Below are 17,436 nucleotides of genomic sequence, written 5' to 3'. Positions count from 1 at the left end.
TTGGAAAGAGTTTTGTTTAGACTGGGTTATTGGAAAGAGTTTTGTTTAGACTGGGTTAAAAGAGTTTTGTTTAGACTGGGTTATTGGAAAGAGTTTTGTTTAGACTGGGTTATTGGAAAGAGTTTTGTTTAGACTGGGTTATTGGAAAGAGTTTTGTTTAGACTGGGTTATTGGAAAGAGTTTTGTTTAGACTGGGTTTTGTTTATTGGAAAGAGTTTTGTTTAGACTGGGTTATTGGAAAGAGTTTTGTTTAGACTGGGTTATTGGAAAGAGTTTTGTTTAGACTGGGTTATTGGAAAGAGTTTTGTTTAGACTGGGTTGTTGGAAAGAGTTTTGTTTAGACTGGGTTATTGGAAAGAGTTTTGTTTAGACTGGGTTATTGGAAAGAGTTTTGTTTAGACTGGGTTGTTGGAAAGAGTTTTGTTTAGACTGGGTTATTGGAAAGAGTTTTGTTTAGACTGGGTTATTGGAAAGAGTTTTGTTTAGACTGGGTTATTGGAAAGAGTTTTGTTTAGACTGGGTTTAAACTGTTTTTTACACCAGCTGTATTTCTGTATTTTTAGTGATATATCTTAAACACTTGATTGCTGACATTCATTTATTATCTTTGTGGGGGGGTTGCTGTAAACACAAATTAAATAGTCTGTTATTTCAATTTCTACAAGATGAGCTACAAGATGAAGAAGAGCGATTTGCAGTTGACATATATAGTATAGTATAGTAGAGCGTATGTGTCACTGGATTGGACTCAGAGGGGTTTAATCAGATGCTCTGATAGAGAATGACTAAGACTTCCGGCGCCAAGATGGCCGCCTGCTAGGAAACTATGCAGTTTTTTTTTTTTTTTTTTTTACGTGTTATTTCTAAAGTACCCCAGGTTCTTAGGTTTCATTACATACAGCCGAGAAGAACTACTGAATATGATCAGCCAACTCACCATCAGTACCTTATGTTTTTCGACACTGTCCTGGTTCTGCCTTACAACCAGTGTTGAGTGGATCACATGCAGCGACCAAAAAAAAAAAACGACTCAGAAAAAGAGGGAAACGAGTTTCTGGTCAGACTCCGGAGACGTTGCACCACTCCCTAGCATTCTTCTTGCCAATGTCCAGTCTTTGTTTAAATCCGAGCTGGGTTGCATTGAGGGACATCAGAGACTGAGTTTTGTTTACGGAAACATGGCTAACTGGAGAGACGCAATTGCAGCCAGTTTCTCCACGACCGCCGACAGAAACAAACATCTGGAAGAAGAGTTAATGGCCAACGTGACATGGTGTGATGGAAACATACAGGAACTCAAATCCTTCTGTTCACCTGATTTAGAATTCCTCACAATCAAATGTAGACCGCATTATCTACCAAGAGTTTTATAATCACAGCCGTATTATCCCCCCAGACACATGGGCTCTGAAAAAGTTTTGTTTAACTCTCTGCAAACTGGAAACTGTGATTTATTGCATTCATTGTGACTGGGGATTTTAACAAGGCTAATCTGAAAACAAGACTTTTTTTATCAGCATATCGATTGCGCAACCAGGGGTGGAAAGACCCTGGATCATTGTTACTCTAACTTCCGCGACGCATATAAGGCCCTGCCCCGCCCCCTTTCGGAAAGCTGACCACGACTCCATTTTGTTTCCCTGCCTACAGACAGAAACTAAAACAAGAAGCTCCCACGCTGAGGTCTGTCCAACGCTGGTCCGACCAAGCTGACTCCACACTCCAAGACTGCTTCCATCACGTGGACTGGGTTATTGGAAAACAACATTGAGTTTTGTTTAGAACGTGAAGATGTCGTTCCCAGAACGATTAAAACATTCCCTAACCAGAAACCGGTTGATGGCAGCATTCGTGTGAAACTGAAGGCAAACCACTGCTTTTAATCAGGGCAAGGTGTTGGTAACATGACTGAATACAAACAGTTATTCCCTCCGAAAGGCTATCAAACAAGCTAACTACAGAGACAAAGTAGAATCTCAATTCAACGGCTGGACACAAGAGGCATGTTCTACAGTCAATCACGGACTACAGAAGAAACCCAGCCCAGCCACGGACCAGTTCTTGCTCCCAGGCAGACTAAATAACTTTTTGCCCGCTTTTACAGTTTAACGGACATGGGTTATTTCACTGCAAAGAGTAAGACAACACTGTGTTAACCCTCGCACTGCAGGCCCAGACGGCATCCCCAGCCGCGCCCTGGATGCGAAACCAGCTGGCCGGTTGTTTAGGACATATTCAATCAATCCTGGATACCAGTCTGCTGTTCCCATAAGAGGGCCACCATTGTTCCTGTTCCCAAGAAAGCTAAGGTAACTGATAACGACTGCCCCGTAACTCACATCCGTCATTTGCTTTGAGAGACTGTCAAGGATACATCACCTCCAACCTGACACCCTTGACCCACTCCAATTTGCTTACCGCCCAAATAGGTCCACAGACGATGCAATCTCAACCACACTGCACACTGCCCTAACCCATTACAAGAGGAATACCTTGTGAGAATGCTGTTCATCGACTACAGCTCTGCATTCAACACCATATTACCCTCCAAGCTCATTATCAATGAGACCCTGGGTTCGACCCCGCCCTTGAACACTGGATTCCTGAAGGTGGTGAGGGTAGGCAACAACATCTCCTCCCCGCTGATCCTCAACACTGGGGCCCCAAAGGGCGTTCTGATCTCCTGTACTCCCTGTTCACCCACGACTGCGTGGCCATGCACAACTTAATATCAAGTTTGCTATAACAACAGTGGTAGGCGTATTACCAACAATAAGACGGCCTGGGATGAGGGCCTTCGGATGTGGTGTCAGGAAAATAACACACTCAACGTCAATAAGGAGATGATTGTGGACTTCAGGAAACAGCAGAGGGAACACCCCCATCCACATCGATGGAACAGTGGAGAGGGTAGCAAGTTTTTGAAATGAAATGGCAGGCCAACCATGTTAGACAAGCATCACAATATAAAGTACACATTCTTAGTCGACCTGATCGACATGCCAACTTAGCCTTATGCTTGGGACACTGTCAGGCACAAAACCCACAGAAACACTGAAAATCCAGTGTATTTATGGCTTGGAACGCTGCTCAGCCTACCATGCCTACTTGTCCCATAGAAAAAGGTCTGATGAAGTTGACATGTGAGGAATATGGATGTCAAGAGAGGATCCACACGTGTGAGGTAACTGTCCGCTGAGACAAATAAACACAGACTTAATGGAATGAGGCACAGCAACTTTGGCTGTGTTCTTTATAAACAAAATGGCTACAGGCGTAATACAGTTTGGAATGGGATTCATGGAAGTCCTTCCAGGGTTTACAGCATTTTATATTCCAATACCGTTTTACAAGTATAATGCTGTGAAACTATATTCAAAATGACTTTTTGTTAAACTGAGGAAACTTTTGTTGGGATTATCTAGAAAAGACATGGTTTATCCTTCGCTAGGGGGTTACGCTAAAACATCAGCGATTGTTCCACATTAACCTCTTACAGCTCCCCCCTACTTTGTGCAATTTCCGCCTGAAGACATACCCAAATCTAACAGCCTGTAGCTCAGGCATAGAACCAATGATATGCATATTCTTGGTACCTTTTGGAAGAAAACACTCTGAGGTTTGTGTACATGTGAATTGAATGTAGGAGAATATAACACAATAGATCTGGTTTAGATAAAATAATGAAAAAAAGACGTTTTTAATTTTTATTTTTGTATCATCATCTTTAACTACACATTAGTTACACATTAATAATGGCTGGATAACACTGTAATAACATGTTAATGGCTGGATAACACTGTAATAACACATTAATAATGGCTGGATAATACTGTAATAACACATTAATAATGGCTGGATAACACTGTAATAACACATTAATAATGGCTGGATAACACTGTAATAACACATTAATAATGGCTGGATAACACTGTAATAACACATTAATAATGGCTGGATAACACTGTAATAACACATTAATAAAGGCTGGATAACACTGTAATAACAATTAATAATGGCTGGATAACACTGTAATAACACATTAATAATGGCTGGATAACACTGTAATAACACATTAATAATGGCTGGATAACACTGTAATAACACATTAATAATGGCTGGATAACACTGTAATAACACATTAATAATGGCTGGATAACACTGTAATAACACATTAATAATGGCTGGATAACACTGTAATAACACATTAATAATGGCTGGATAACACTGTAATAACACATTAATAATGGCTGGATAACACTGTAATAACACATTAATAATGGCTGGATAATACTGTAATAACACATTAATAATGGCTGGATAACACTGTAATAACACATAATGGCTGGATAACACTGTAATGACACATTAATAATGGCTGGATAACACTGTAATGACACAATAATGGCTGGATAACACTGTAATAACATATTAATAAAGGCTGGATAACACTGTAATAACATGTCAATGGCTGGATAACACTGTAATAACACATTAATAATGGCTGGATAACACTGTAATAACACATTAATAATGGCTAGATAACACTGTAATAACACATTAATAATGACTGGATAATAATGTAATAAAACATTAATAATGGCTGGATAACACTGCAATAACACATTAATAATGGCTGGATAACACTGTAATAACACATTAATAATGGCTGGATAACACTGTAATAACACATTAATAAAGGCTGGATAACACTGTAATAACAAACTCTAACCACTATGACCCACTTCCCTACTATAGAGACTCTCTTAAGGCTCACACACATCGCACCAAATGTGTCTCTAACGTTCGTCTGCCGATCGTTCAGCATGCTGTTTTAGGTACCACCCACTGCAGGCATCTAAACTCCAAAATTTGTCACGGGATTCTACATGTAAAATCTGTGGGCACTCTGTTCACAAATTACCTGCAGAGGTGCTAAGAACTCTCGGCCAGCAAACTCTATTGGTGCGTCTGAGCCCTTAGGGCCCAGTAGCAGCTCCCAGGCCGGCCCACAGCCGACCCTGTCAGTTACTGATTTCAGGAGCATAGCGGGGGAGTGTTTTAATGGTGATGGTTGGAGGGAAGTTGGCAACACTAGCTAGTCAGCTGTGGTTTGTGAAGCAAAGGAGTCCAAGGATATGAAGGGAGTGTGTGAGCTTCCCTCTGCTTCATCGTGAGGCGAAAGACAGAATTCTTACATCTGTTTAGTCTTCAGTACCCTGCAGACTGCTTCACGTCATCTTAGTGTGTCAGCCAGGGTAACGGACCAGAATTTAACCTCATAACTGTTGCCAGCATAGTTAATCAATAAAATGTTGGCAGCATTGCTTAGATTTGATTTGAATAATTTCACATGTATCTTGAGGAAACGTTTGCTGTCACTAATCTTTGTATTTGCTAGCCCATGAGACACAAATATGACTAGCTAACACTGGATGTCTACAAACTTCTACAATGATTGTCCTACATAACTACACACCGTTAGAGACACAGCTGTTACCTTATGTGAGACACTGGCCTCAATGCAACAGTTGCAACATACAGTGCTTGATGATTTAATACAGTCATCTCTTTAAAGGATTGTAACATTGTATCCAATTGTTCTTCTTCTTCTTCTTCTTCTTCTTCCTCATGGTGGTTGGCAATCCCCCTTGGCTTTCAGTAATGTCCACTAGATATATAGTGTTGGGTAGATGTCCACTAGATATATAGTGTTGGGTAGATGTCCACTAGATATATAGTGTTGGGTAGATGTCCACTAGATATATAGTGTTGGGTAGATGTCCACTAGATATTTAGTGTTGGGTAGATGTCCACTAGATATATAGTGTTGGGTAGACATCCACTAGATATTTAGTGTTGGGTAGACGTCCACTAGATATTTAGTGTTGGGTAGACGTCCACTAGATAGATAGTGTTGGGTAGACGTCCACTAGATGGATAGTGTTGGGTAGATGTCCACTAGATGGATAGTGTTGGGTAGATGTCCACTAGATGGATAGTGTTGGGTAGACGTCCTCTAGATGGATAGTGTTGGGTAGACGTCCACTAGATGGATAGTGTTGGGTAGATGTCCACTAGATGGATAGTGTTGGGTAGATGTCCACTAGATGGATAGTGTTGGGTAGACGTCCACTAGATGGATAGTGTTGGGTAGACGTCCACTAGATGGATAGTGTTGGGTAGACGTCCACTAGATGGATAGTGTTGGGTAGACGTCCACTAGATGGATAGTGTTGGGTAGACGTCCACTAGATGGATAGTGTTGGGTAGATGTACACTAGATGGATAGTGTTGGGTAGATGTCCACTAGATGGATAGTGTTGGGTAGACTTATCAGCGATGCGTGCCACTCAGGAATCCACTCTCTGGTCACTAGGCAGTGGGTAAGCTGACCTGTGTTTAGTCCAAGACCCCCAGTACCCAGACCACTGCCCCAGATATCAATCAGCTGAAACCTGAACGCAGCAGCATGCCTGTGATGTGGGAAGCAGACCCCCGGTTAACACAGCTCGCATTGTGCAAATGTCACGGGTCGCAGTCTTGGCCTTTTTTCAAGGAGTGATGAATGAGTCTGTGATGCCAGGAATTCAGCAGGTAGTGACGGTTTGAAAAGGGGTACTGAAGTTGAGTTTTTTTCAATGTTGACATGTGTCTTTGATGTAGCAGACGGCTACCCGTTGGAGAACCGCGTGTGTTCACCAATGTCATGACACTTTTGTGGAACGCTGTGGCACCGTGGGTGACCTAAGACGTGAGACTTTCACTGTTCTTATAGGTGTCACTGTGTACATTGTCTGTGTGTCTGTTTATGTGTCTGGCTGGCTGGCTGGCTGTCTATGTCTGTCTGTCTGTGTGTCTGTGTGTCTGTTTGGCAAACAAGGACAGCACCTGTCAATTGACGTTTGAAGGATGCCTCAACACTTTAGTGTACGTTCATTGTAAGGTTAAAAGACTTGTGGAAAGAGAAGGTCCCACTTTATGTGGATAGTCTCATATAGATACTCCACAGATGGTCACACTATCAACAAACTATCTGTTGATGATAAGCAACTGCTTGGACTAGGTGAGAAAGAGTCGATATGGCAAAATATCCTCTGTGTTATATCACTTTCTCAGGAAACTATAGACTGAAAAAAAACTGAAGTCAGCAGATGCGCTATGAAGATTCCCAAGATACTGTAAGAGGCCATGCTTTCTTTCCACAGAAACTTCACAGAAAACCCATTGTTCCATAGACACTTTATTGCATTGTCCCAAGATGAGTACTTGCTCAAGCCAGTCTACTGGCACATACTGTAGAGATCAGGTAGTGCTATTTTCTACTGTTAGTCCTCAGGAAGGCAATCTCTGAACTTTCTGGGTCGTAAAAAGGCTCGTTTATGGTCATTTTCAAGCTGAGTGAAACTGTGATGTTGTTCCTATCCAAATACCAAGCTGAGCTTTCAAGAAAATCAGACAGCTCTTTGTAAGACTGGAAAAAGTCGACAAGAGCTGTGGTATTTGGCACAGAGGCTTATGGGCAATGTCAGTAATTGTTACAATTTAAATTCCTTTGAATGCTCCCCCAAATTGAAAGTCCTTGAGGGGAAACCATCATGTGGCAAATCACATGATTTGGAAAACAATGTAGCTGAACGCTTATAATGACCCTCCATAATTCAGTATCTAGTTAAAATACACTGTTAACTTGAGGAAAGGTCGCCATTTCAAGAATGCCTGTTTGTCCCACGTGTCCGTCCAGGACTGTTTGAAGACGAGCCCCATGTGAGAGCACTGCGGGGATAAATGGGCACACGCACCAGTTTCTCCTCTACGCCTCCATACCTCCCACTCTCACTTCTTTCTGTTTGTTTTCCTGCCATGGAAACAGGGTCGCTCCAGCTGAGACTTGACATTTCACCTTGGCGTGGTCAAAGGTCACGCAACACTTGGAGAGGCAGGGAGTCTAAGAAGTTCTTCAGCTTTTCCTCAGGTGCTCCTCAGCCGTTCCTCAGCCAATCCACAGCCAATCCTCAGCGGTTCAGTTGAAATACTATTGCCTGTTACCTGAACCTTCAGCTTTCATTGAAAGTTGAACCTGACACTGTTGAAGCTGAAGGACAAGACTAAAGGCTTGACAAACACGAGTATACTGTATGGTTTTTGACGCCTGCATTGTGTGAACGCTATGAACCTTCTGCAATATTATACGTTGAGCAAGCTGTTAGGTCCAGGACTATGCTTAATCTGGTTCTGGGAAACCTATGTATCGTATGTCCTCTTTGCTTAAAGTTGGTCTGGACATCTTGGTTGAAAGATGCTAATTTTACCGCAGAGTTATTCGGTTATGTAATGACTTGACAGAGCTCTTATGAAACATAGAGTGCAAGTTGCTGAATACTTTTGGGATTGGCAAATTTGGACCAAAGCCGTTCAGATCCTGTCTACATACACACATGGAATGTGATGAGAGAGCAATGTCATTGAAGTTGCACGCAGTCTCGTGTTAAGGGCAGAGGTACGGTTTCGTAGCATAAACGTCTCTCCTTCCTCCTCTAAACGTGAAAGATATTAGCGCATTAATGTCTTCGGCTCTGGTATGTCGCTTCCACAACCCCCAAATCCTGCTTTCCTCAGTAACTGTGAGAGAGTACGTCCTGGTGTCCATTTAGGGTCAGGTTATTTTGTTTATACCAGCATTACCCTATCCTCAATGATGCTACATGGCTGACCTTAATGGATGTTCAGCCATGATTGTTTTAACAGCTCTTCATGAAACTGACTGGGAGTTAAAGGAGACCTTCAAGTCAAAGGGAAACAATGGGTCCCATTTCTCTGAAGGTAGCTGTGTCCCAGCCTGAACTTTCCCAGTCTACAGTATCACACCGTGCCAGAGGACAGCAGTAATCTCAGCAATAATCATGATATTAATAGCTATGAAAATATGAGCACTGCTGGAGCTCGAGGTGAAAATCATTTCCAGAGTCTGTGAGACTTGGACAGTTGATCCCAGACGCAGTCCCCTCGCCACTAGTTTGTGTCTCAGCCTGGCTGCCATACACTGCATGTGCAGCCCAGTTAACAGCTTCATTCCTTGGCCAGGATCTGAATTGTTGCACATTTATCTCTCTCTCTCTTCTCAATACAAATAAATACACTTGGAAAATGTGATCGTTTTTGAAGGAAGCTGAGCAATCTTTCAGATTTGAGTCATATTTCTCGACATTTCCTACAAACATTTTCCTACATTCTACATTAAGAGAGTCTGCTAAATGACTTATCTAGAGCATCTTACAGTTAGTGCATTCATTATATGACAGCTAGGTGTGACAACCACATACCTCAGTCAGAGTAAGTATACTGAACAAAAATATAAATGCAACATGCAACAATTTTACTGAGTTACAGTTCATATACGGAAATCAGTCAATTAAAATAAATTCATGAGTCACTAATCTGGGTAGGAGTGGCGGCATGGGTAGGGAAGGGAGGGTATAGGCCCACCCATTGGGGAGCCAGGCCCAGCCAATCAAAACAAGTTATTCCCCCACAATAAATAAAATGGCTTTATTACAGATATACTCATTTTCATCAGCTGTCCAGTCACAGATGATCCCACAGGTGAAGAAGCAGGATGTGGAGGTCCTGGGTTGGCATGGTTACACGTGGTCTGCAGTTGTGAGGCCGGTTGGACGTACTGACAAATTCTCTAAAATGACGCTGGAGGTGGCTTATAGTAGAGAAATTAACATTCAATTCACTTGTAACAGCTCTGGTGGACATTCCTGCAGTCAACATTCCAATTGCATGCTCCCTCAAATCTTGAGACATCTGTGGCATTGTGTTGTGTGACAAAACTGCACATTTTAGAGTGGCCATTTATTGTCCCCAGCACAAGTTGCACTTATGTAATGATCGTGCTGTTTAACCTCTTCATATGCCACATCTTGGCAAAGGAAAAACGCTCACTAAAAGGGATGTAAACAAATTTACGCACAAAATTTGAGAGAAATAAACTTTGCGCGTATGGAACATTTCTGGGATAATTATTTTCAGCTCACGTAACACGGGACCAACATTTTACAAGTTGCGTTTATATTTTTTGTTCAGTATACATTTTTCCACAATAAAGTAGCTATCAGAAAAGTCAGTGCTAGTAAGGTACCTTATCCAAACATTCAGTGACATACAACGCTTCTGTTTCAGTTGACATGACCTGCACTTATGATATCAGTGTTACGCACGCCTCTTGGAGGGAACACAACACCCTGCTACACTCAACTAGGTATGTGATTGTAGGTGCGAGTAAGGATGACAGAATATTACAGTTTACTGGGAATTTATTTTCTTAACACGGGTATATGACCACAGGCCTCTTGCCTAAGCACTGCCAAGGTGCCTCCCCCCTGGGAACAAACTAAACAGAACAATACAAACTTAGAGTGAACAAGTTCAATAATCAAAAACACAGTCCTGTTGACACACACATACCTCAGAAGTAGCAGCTACAAAATACTTCCCACTAAACTGTCTCTGCACAACATCCAACACAGGACATCCAAGAAGCTCCTGCTTCCTGACAAAGGAACACTGGCTTTTCAAGCTGCAGAAGGAGTTGGTAATCACAGACAGCTGTATCTCCTGACGACAGGGCGGGGTCAGAGTACCAATCTGAAATGGGGCCGACGAATCAGCTGCTTTGGACTTCAGGAAGCCATTTCCAGAAATACACACATTCAAACACATACAAACCCATAACAGAAACTGGGGAACATAACACCAGTTTACTACTTGAATATTGTATGATGTCATAATCTCAAGAAACCTATCATAGTAGTTTTAGATGACCAAGGATGTTCATGTCAAGTGTCATGTTTTGTTTAGGTAACCATTATACCATACCTATGTATACCACACCACTAAAAATGTTACCTCATAGGAACAATGTGAAGGAGACATGTTTTAAAACTACAGAGGTTTGTGTGGTTGACCCATAACTCAAGGCAGTAAATTGATGGAGGTCTGGTTTTGCTATTAAGGAGTGTCAAGTGTTGGCAAGTAGCCTAGCGGGTCAAATCTACCGATGTGCCCTTGAGCAAGGCACTTAACCCTAATTGGATAAGAGCGCCTGCTAAATGACTAACATGTAAATGTTAAATGTAAATGTGGTCCCTTCCCTTTGGAACACCTCTGACCTGGTGAGTGAATTGCTCATGTGCATGCCACTATCCTGAGTAACCCAGGTGGTAAGGGTAGGTAACAACACATCTGCCATGCTGATCCTCAACACGGGGGCCCCTCAAGGGTGCGTGCTCAGTTCCTTCCTGTCCTCCCTGTTCACTCATGACTGCACGGTCAGGCACGGCCAGGCACAACTCCAACACCATCATTAAGTTTGCAGACACAACAGTGGTAGGCCTGATCACCGACAACGATGAGACAGCCTTTAGGGAGGAGTTCAGAGACCTGACCGTGTGGTGCAAGTACAACAACCTCTCCCTCAACGTGATAAAGACAAAGGAGATTAGTGTGGACTACAGAAAAAGGAGGACCGAGCACGTCCCCATTCTCATCGACGGGGCTGTAGTGGAGCAGGTTGAGAGCTTCAAGTTCCTTGGCGTCCTAACATGGTCCAAGCACACCAAGACAGTCGTGAAGAGGGCACGACAAAACCTATTCCCCGTCAGGAGTCTGAAAAGATTTGACATGGGTCCTCAGATCCTCAAAAGTTTCTACAATTGCACCATCGAGAGCATCCTGACGGGTTGCAGCACTGCCTGGTATGGCAACTGCTTGGCCTCCGACAGCATGGCACTACAGAGGGTATTGTGTACAGCCCAGTACATCACTGCCTGGTATGGCAACGGCTCTGCCTCCGACTGCAAGGCACTACAGAGGGTAGTGTGTACAGCCCAGTACATCAGAGGAAGGCCCTAAAAATTGTCAAAGACTACAGCCACCCTAGTCATAGATTGTTCTCTCTGTTACCGCACGGCAAGTGGTACCGGAGCGCCAAGTCTAGGTCCAAGAGGCTTCTAAACAGCTTCTACCCTCTGAACATCTAATCAAATGGCTGCCCAGGCTATTTGCATTGCCCCCCCCCCCTACTCTCTGTTATTATCTATGCATAGTCACTTTAATAACTCTACCAACATGTACATATTACCTCAATTACCTTGACTAACCGGTGCCCCCGCACATTGACTCTGTACCGGTACCCCCTGTTTATAGCCTAGTTTTATTTTACTGCTGCTCTTTAATTATTTGTTACTTTTAGTTGTTACTTTTTTTAGGTATTTTCTTAAAACTGCATTGTTGGTTAAGGGCTTGTAGTAAATAAGCATTTCACTGTAAGGTCTACAACCAACAGTTGTATTCGGCACATGTAGCAAGTACAATTTGATCTGATTTGGATTTGATTTGTTTTAGGCTACATATGTTTCTTGTGTTGACAGCTTAGGTTATTAACAGAAGCTCTTGTAAAACAATATAACAATATATTGCATGATGGTAATTATGTGTTGGTGTCTGATCTAAAGATATCATGTGCTAAACTTTGAGGAGATCTGTGTTTATGTATGAGAAGTATCAGGTGAAGTTTGTCATCACCTGGAAGAACTTCCTGTACCAAGACATTGTGTTACAAGGTGAAAGGTCAAGACATAATCAAGAAAACACCTCTGTGTTTTATGTTTTCATCCTGTCACATAAACGTCTTGGAAAAAGTCTCTTGTTCCTACCCAAGAATACAAAAAGCCCTTCTATCTCAGATACTTCAGGAGGCTTTTATCTGTTCAGCCTGATGTAAACACAGAGTGTTTTAAATGCTCCAACACATTAAGTCATTGAAAGCCTTCACTGACATCTATGACATTTACAAGAGCATCGTGACCTGACACTGATGTACAACCCCAAAGTGGAGTGACAAACTGTCTCCCCCTGAGCTCTACGTCATGACCAAAGGACTCTGAGCCTGCTTGTGTTTCAGCCAAGGAGAACTCATGGTGACCCGTCCTGTATTGTCTCATGGTGAAATGCCTCCTCATTGGGTATTTCAATTGATTCAGTCAGCATGCTCGCCGATATCACAATGTCCCGCTCTCCTTTCTTTCTCTATCTACCTTTTGCGATCTCTATCTCTTTTTCTCTCTCTCTCTGTGTGTGTGTGTGTGTGTGTGTGTGTGTGTGTGTGTGTGAGAGAGAGAGAGACAGAGAGACAGAATCTTCCCAGGGTCAATGTGGAGTGGATACAGTGTTTATAGACCAGTGTGTTTATGTGCGTGTCAGTCTGGGGTCAGGGGAGAAGTCAACATGCTCCCACAGGAACACAGCCAGTCACAAACAAGGAAGTTCACGCGTGTTTCAAATACCTGCTCTGATACTCACTGGGTGTGTGTTTGTTGAGTTAGCAAAGACATTCCAGTCAGATAAATCGGCGTAGCAGAGTTTAAAGCCATCTCTTTCACACCATTATTTAGGAGAAGTGCCTTCAATGTTATCACTATGTTTTTACAATGTCACAACAAATACTATTAATACAAAACAATTATAATATGCAATTCATTTTGGGGGGATTTCAACTGTCTTGTTTTATGTCTCACAGGTTATTGGTGGGAGCTCCATATGAAACCAATGGTCACCACCAGACAGGGGATGTGTACAAATGCCCATTGGGAAAACGGTCCAATGGCAGCTGCTCCAAACTCAACCTAGGTACAGTAGAACTATCAACTCTCACAGACTTGACATGTGCCTACTGTGCCTCATGAGACTGATGTGTGTGTGTGTGTTGTAGCCATTAGAGTGTGTGTGTGTGTTGTAGCCATTAGAGTGTGTGTGTGTGTTGTAGCCATTAGATGTGTGTTCATAGGTTGTGTGAGAGTGGAATCTGGGAACCATGCTGTTCATTCCACCTTTAATAGTTTATGTACATTTCCACATCCACATCCTCCTAGGCATCACGCCACACATCCACATGTTTCCTTAGATGAGACCTATCAGCACTGTGTTGTACAAAGAGACACAGCGAGATGTGTGAACTAGCTGGCAGATATTGTATGGTGTAGACACTGCTGCTCCTGGCTTGACAAGTGTAACAAACCTAGTTCCCAGAAGCTCCTTTCCTGCAGTCAAATGATCAAATCACCTTTCTAATGGCCTCACGGGTGGACCTTTCCTGCAGTCAAATGATCAAATCGCCTTTCTAATGGCCTCACGGGTGGACCTTTCCTGCAGTCAAATGATCAAATCACCTTTCTAATGGCCTCACGGGTGGAATGTGGTTCATATTTCTCATCATTTCATAATTAATAAACATTATTTTTAAAAACCTGCTGAAAATCTGCTGTTTTATTATATTTCAGTCTTCTGTGATGTATATAAAGTGTCATGTTGGGGTGCAAAGACATTTCAACTCTATATCTGACACGGTACAGGTGTCTTCTTTTAAGCCAATAACCATGTGTGAAGTGTCTACTTTTGTTTCAGACTAGATTTGTTTAAGACTACCAAGAAATGCTGTGTGTGACCCTGATTTAGCCCACTGTAGTAACATGCTCTGCACCCTGCCTCAAAGCACAGGTGTCTCGTCCTTTAGTTGGGAGATTTGGTATCATCTTCTTAACTGCCATGTGTAGTCATTTGGGTTTGCAGAAGCTTGTGAAGCGACTTGCCCGCAGGTACATAGCAGAAGTGAAAAATATACGCAAAAGTCTTCAAAATCTGTAGAGACATCAAACTGTTAGAATAAACATTGTTATTTCTTTGACTCTGTCTTTTCTTGTTCCTCAAGGAAGGATTTCTCTGACTAATGTCGCCGAGCGAAAAGACAAGATGAGGCTGGGGATGACGCTGACAACCAACCCCAAAGACAACAGCTTTGTGGTTAGTGATGAACACCCAGTCTATCAAAAGTATAGTGTCATTATGTGTGGTTTCCACAGAGACTAACTTGGTGGTCAGTTTCAGGTGTTTGTGAAGAACAGCGGAGGCTGCTGAGAGGGGAACGGCTCATAGTAATGGCTGGAACGGAGCCAATGGAATGGCATTAAACCATGGGTGTGATGTATGTGATACCATTCCACCTATTCCACTCCAGCCATTACCACGAGCCCATCCTCCCCAATTAAGGTGTCACCAACCTCCTGTGGTGAAGAACCACATTTAGTTTTTGTGATGACCTTTTCATCCAACGTAGGCCCACGGTACATGTCTCATTCATGCTGTGCTGAGTGCTGAATGTGTTTTCTTGTGTGTTGTATAGGTCTGTGGACCCCTGTGGTCCTATGAGTGTGGCAGCTCATACTACAGCACTGGGATATGCTCTCGAGTCAACGCCAGCTTCAAATTCTCCAAAACCATAGCTCCAGCCTTCCAGAGTAAATACAGAGCACGCCCCTTTCCTGTTTGGCAATGTTTTATGGATCTTCTTCCATAAGTACAAGTCATTATTGATTATTATTGATGCATTAGACTGTTTGCCATTGCTCAACCATAAAGGTTGCATTGATGGTGCAGTTCAGACATTATTGTGTGTCTTCCTCTGCTAGGGTGTGAGACCTACATGGATATAGTGATCGTTCTGGATGGTTCCAACTCCATCTACCCCTGGACGGAGGTGCAAGCCTTTCTTATCAACATTCTACAGAAGTTCTACATTGGACCAGGCCAGATACAGGTGAGTTATGGGAAATGTGTCGCTCTGGCTAACCTGGTTGAATTGCCTGTTATGCCCCAGTTTTCATGATTCAACTCAAAGTCTGGAGTGTCAAAGGATGATGTTGTCTGAGTCCATGTTGATGATTAGTAGAATGAAAAACCAGACGTGATTTGTCCCTCCAGACCTGTTATGATGTATGTGTGTGATATGGTTCAGGTTGGAGTGGTGCAGTATGGGGAGAAGGTGGTGCACGAGTTCCATCTGAATGACTACAAGTCGGTGGAGGAGGTGGTGAAGAGAGCAAGCAACATCCATCAGAGAGGTGGAGAGGAAACCAACACGGCACTCGGCATCAACGTCGCTCGGTAAAACTCCCTAACTGATATGAAACAACCAGCAAAATCCCTAATAATGAATCAGTATAGTATTGGAAGCTGTCTATTGTATCTCACAACAAGTACAACTATAATGACATACAGGAAATTATTGTAAATGACACTAGGTAATAGTAATAGAAGACTATAAAATACTGTCTTTGTTACCTTATTCTGGGTTATTACTCAAATCCCACTTTTTGGCTGTAAACTTTGAACCTTTCAAATATGAGTTGAATAAATCACATGCCACAGCTCAGAAGCATTCAAACGAGGAGCCCGACGAGGAGCCAAGAAGGTGATGATCGTGATCACTGACGGGGAGTCACATGACAGCCCTGACCTTCAACAGGCCATCGAGGACAGCGAGAAGGATGGCATCACCCGCTATGCCATCGCTGTGAGTCACCCTCTCTGTCTCCTTCCTCTCTCCTGCTACACCATCGCTGTGAGTCATCCTCTCTGTCTCCTCCCTGTCCTCTCTCCTGCTACATCATCACTGTGAGTCATCCTCTCTGTCTCCTCCCTGTCCTCTCTCATGGTACATCATCACTGTGAGTCATCCTCTCTGTCTCCTTCCTCTCTCCTGCTACATCATCTCTGTGAGTCATCCTCTCTGTCTCCTCCCTGTCCTCTCTCCTGCTACACCATCACTGTGAGTCACCCTCTCTGTCTCCTTCCTCTCTCCTGCTACACCATCACTGTGAGTCATCCTCTCTGTCTCCTCCCTGTCCTCTCTCCTGCTACATCATCACTGTGAGTCACCCTCTCTGTCTCCTTCCTCTCTCCTGCTACACCATCACTGTGAGTCATCCTCTCTGTCTCCTTCCTCTCTCCTGCTACATCATCACTGTGAGTCACCCTCTCTGTCTCCTTCCTCTCTCCTGCTACATCATCACTGTGAGTCATCCTCTCTGTCTCCTCCCTGTCCTCTCTCCTGCTACATCATCACTGTGAGTCATCCTCTCTGTCTCCTGTCCTCTCTCCTGTCATCATCACTGTGAGTCCCTGTCTGTCTCCTCTCCTGCTACACCATCACTGTGAGTCATCCTCTCTGTCTCCTTCCTCTCTCCTGCTACACTCATCACTGTGAGTCATCCTCTCTGTCTCCTTCCTCTCTCTCCTTGCTACACCATCACTGTGAGTCATCCTCTCTGTCTCCTCCCTGTCCTCTCTCCTGCTACATCATCACTGTGAGTCATCCTCTCTGTCTCCTTCCTCTCTCCTGCTACATCATCACTGTGAGTCACCTCTCTGTCTCCTTCCTCTCTCCTGCTACACCATCACTGTGAGTCATCCTCTCTGTCTCCTTCCTGTCTCTCCTGCTACATCATCACTGTGAGTCACTCCCCTGTCCTCTCTCCTGCTACATCATCACTGTCAGTCATCCATCACTGTGAGTCATCCTCTCTGTCTCCTTCC

The 17,436-nt window shown here is 43.2% G+C and overlaps 1 protein-coding gene across 1 annotated transcript in view; it reads left to right on the top strand.

The window, feature by feature from the left end:
- The window catches only part of LOC112238567 (integrin alpha-11-like), a 100,000-nt gene that overhangs the window by 23,563 nt on the left and 59,001 nt on the right, over positions 1-17,436 (top strand). Inside the window, exons 3-8 of the mRNA XM_042316703.1 lie at positions 13,586-13,695; positions 14,774-14,865; positions 15,245-15,359; positions 15,531-15,658; positions 15,857-16,005; positions 16,270-16,414. Coding sequence (XP_042172637.1) covers positions 13,586-13,695; positions 14,774-14,865; positions 15,245-15,359; positions 15,531-15,658; positions 15,857-16,005; positions 16,270-16,414 — 739 coding nt within the window. The remainder of the gene's footprint in view (positions 1-13,585; positions 13,696-14,773; positions 14,866-15,244; positions 15,360-15,530; positions 15,659-15,856; positions 16,006-16,269; positions 16,415-17,436) is intronic.

The sequence above is a fragment of the Oncorhynchus tshawytscha genome, unplaced genomic scaffold (genome assembly GCF_018296145.1).
Source record: "Oncorhynchus tshawytscha isolate Ot180627B unplaced genomic scaffold, Otsh_v2.0 Un_contig_2082_pilon_pilon, whole genome shotgun sequence".
Classification (NCBI taxonomy): Eukaryota; Metazoa; Chordata; class Actinopteri; order Salmoniformes; family Salmonidae; genus Oncorhynchus; species Oncorhynchus tshawytscha.
The sequence above is the reverse complement of the archived record's forward strand: the minus strand, read 5'-3'. Positions and strand labels throughout refer to the sequence as shown.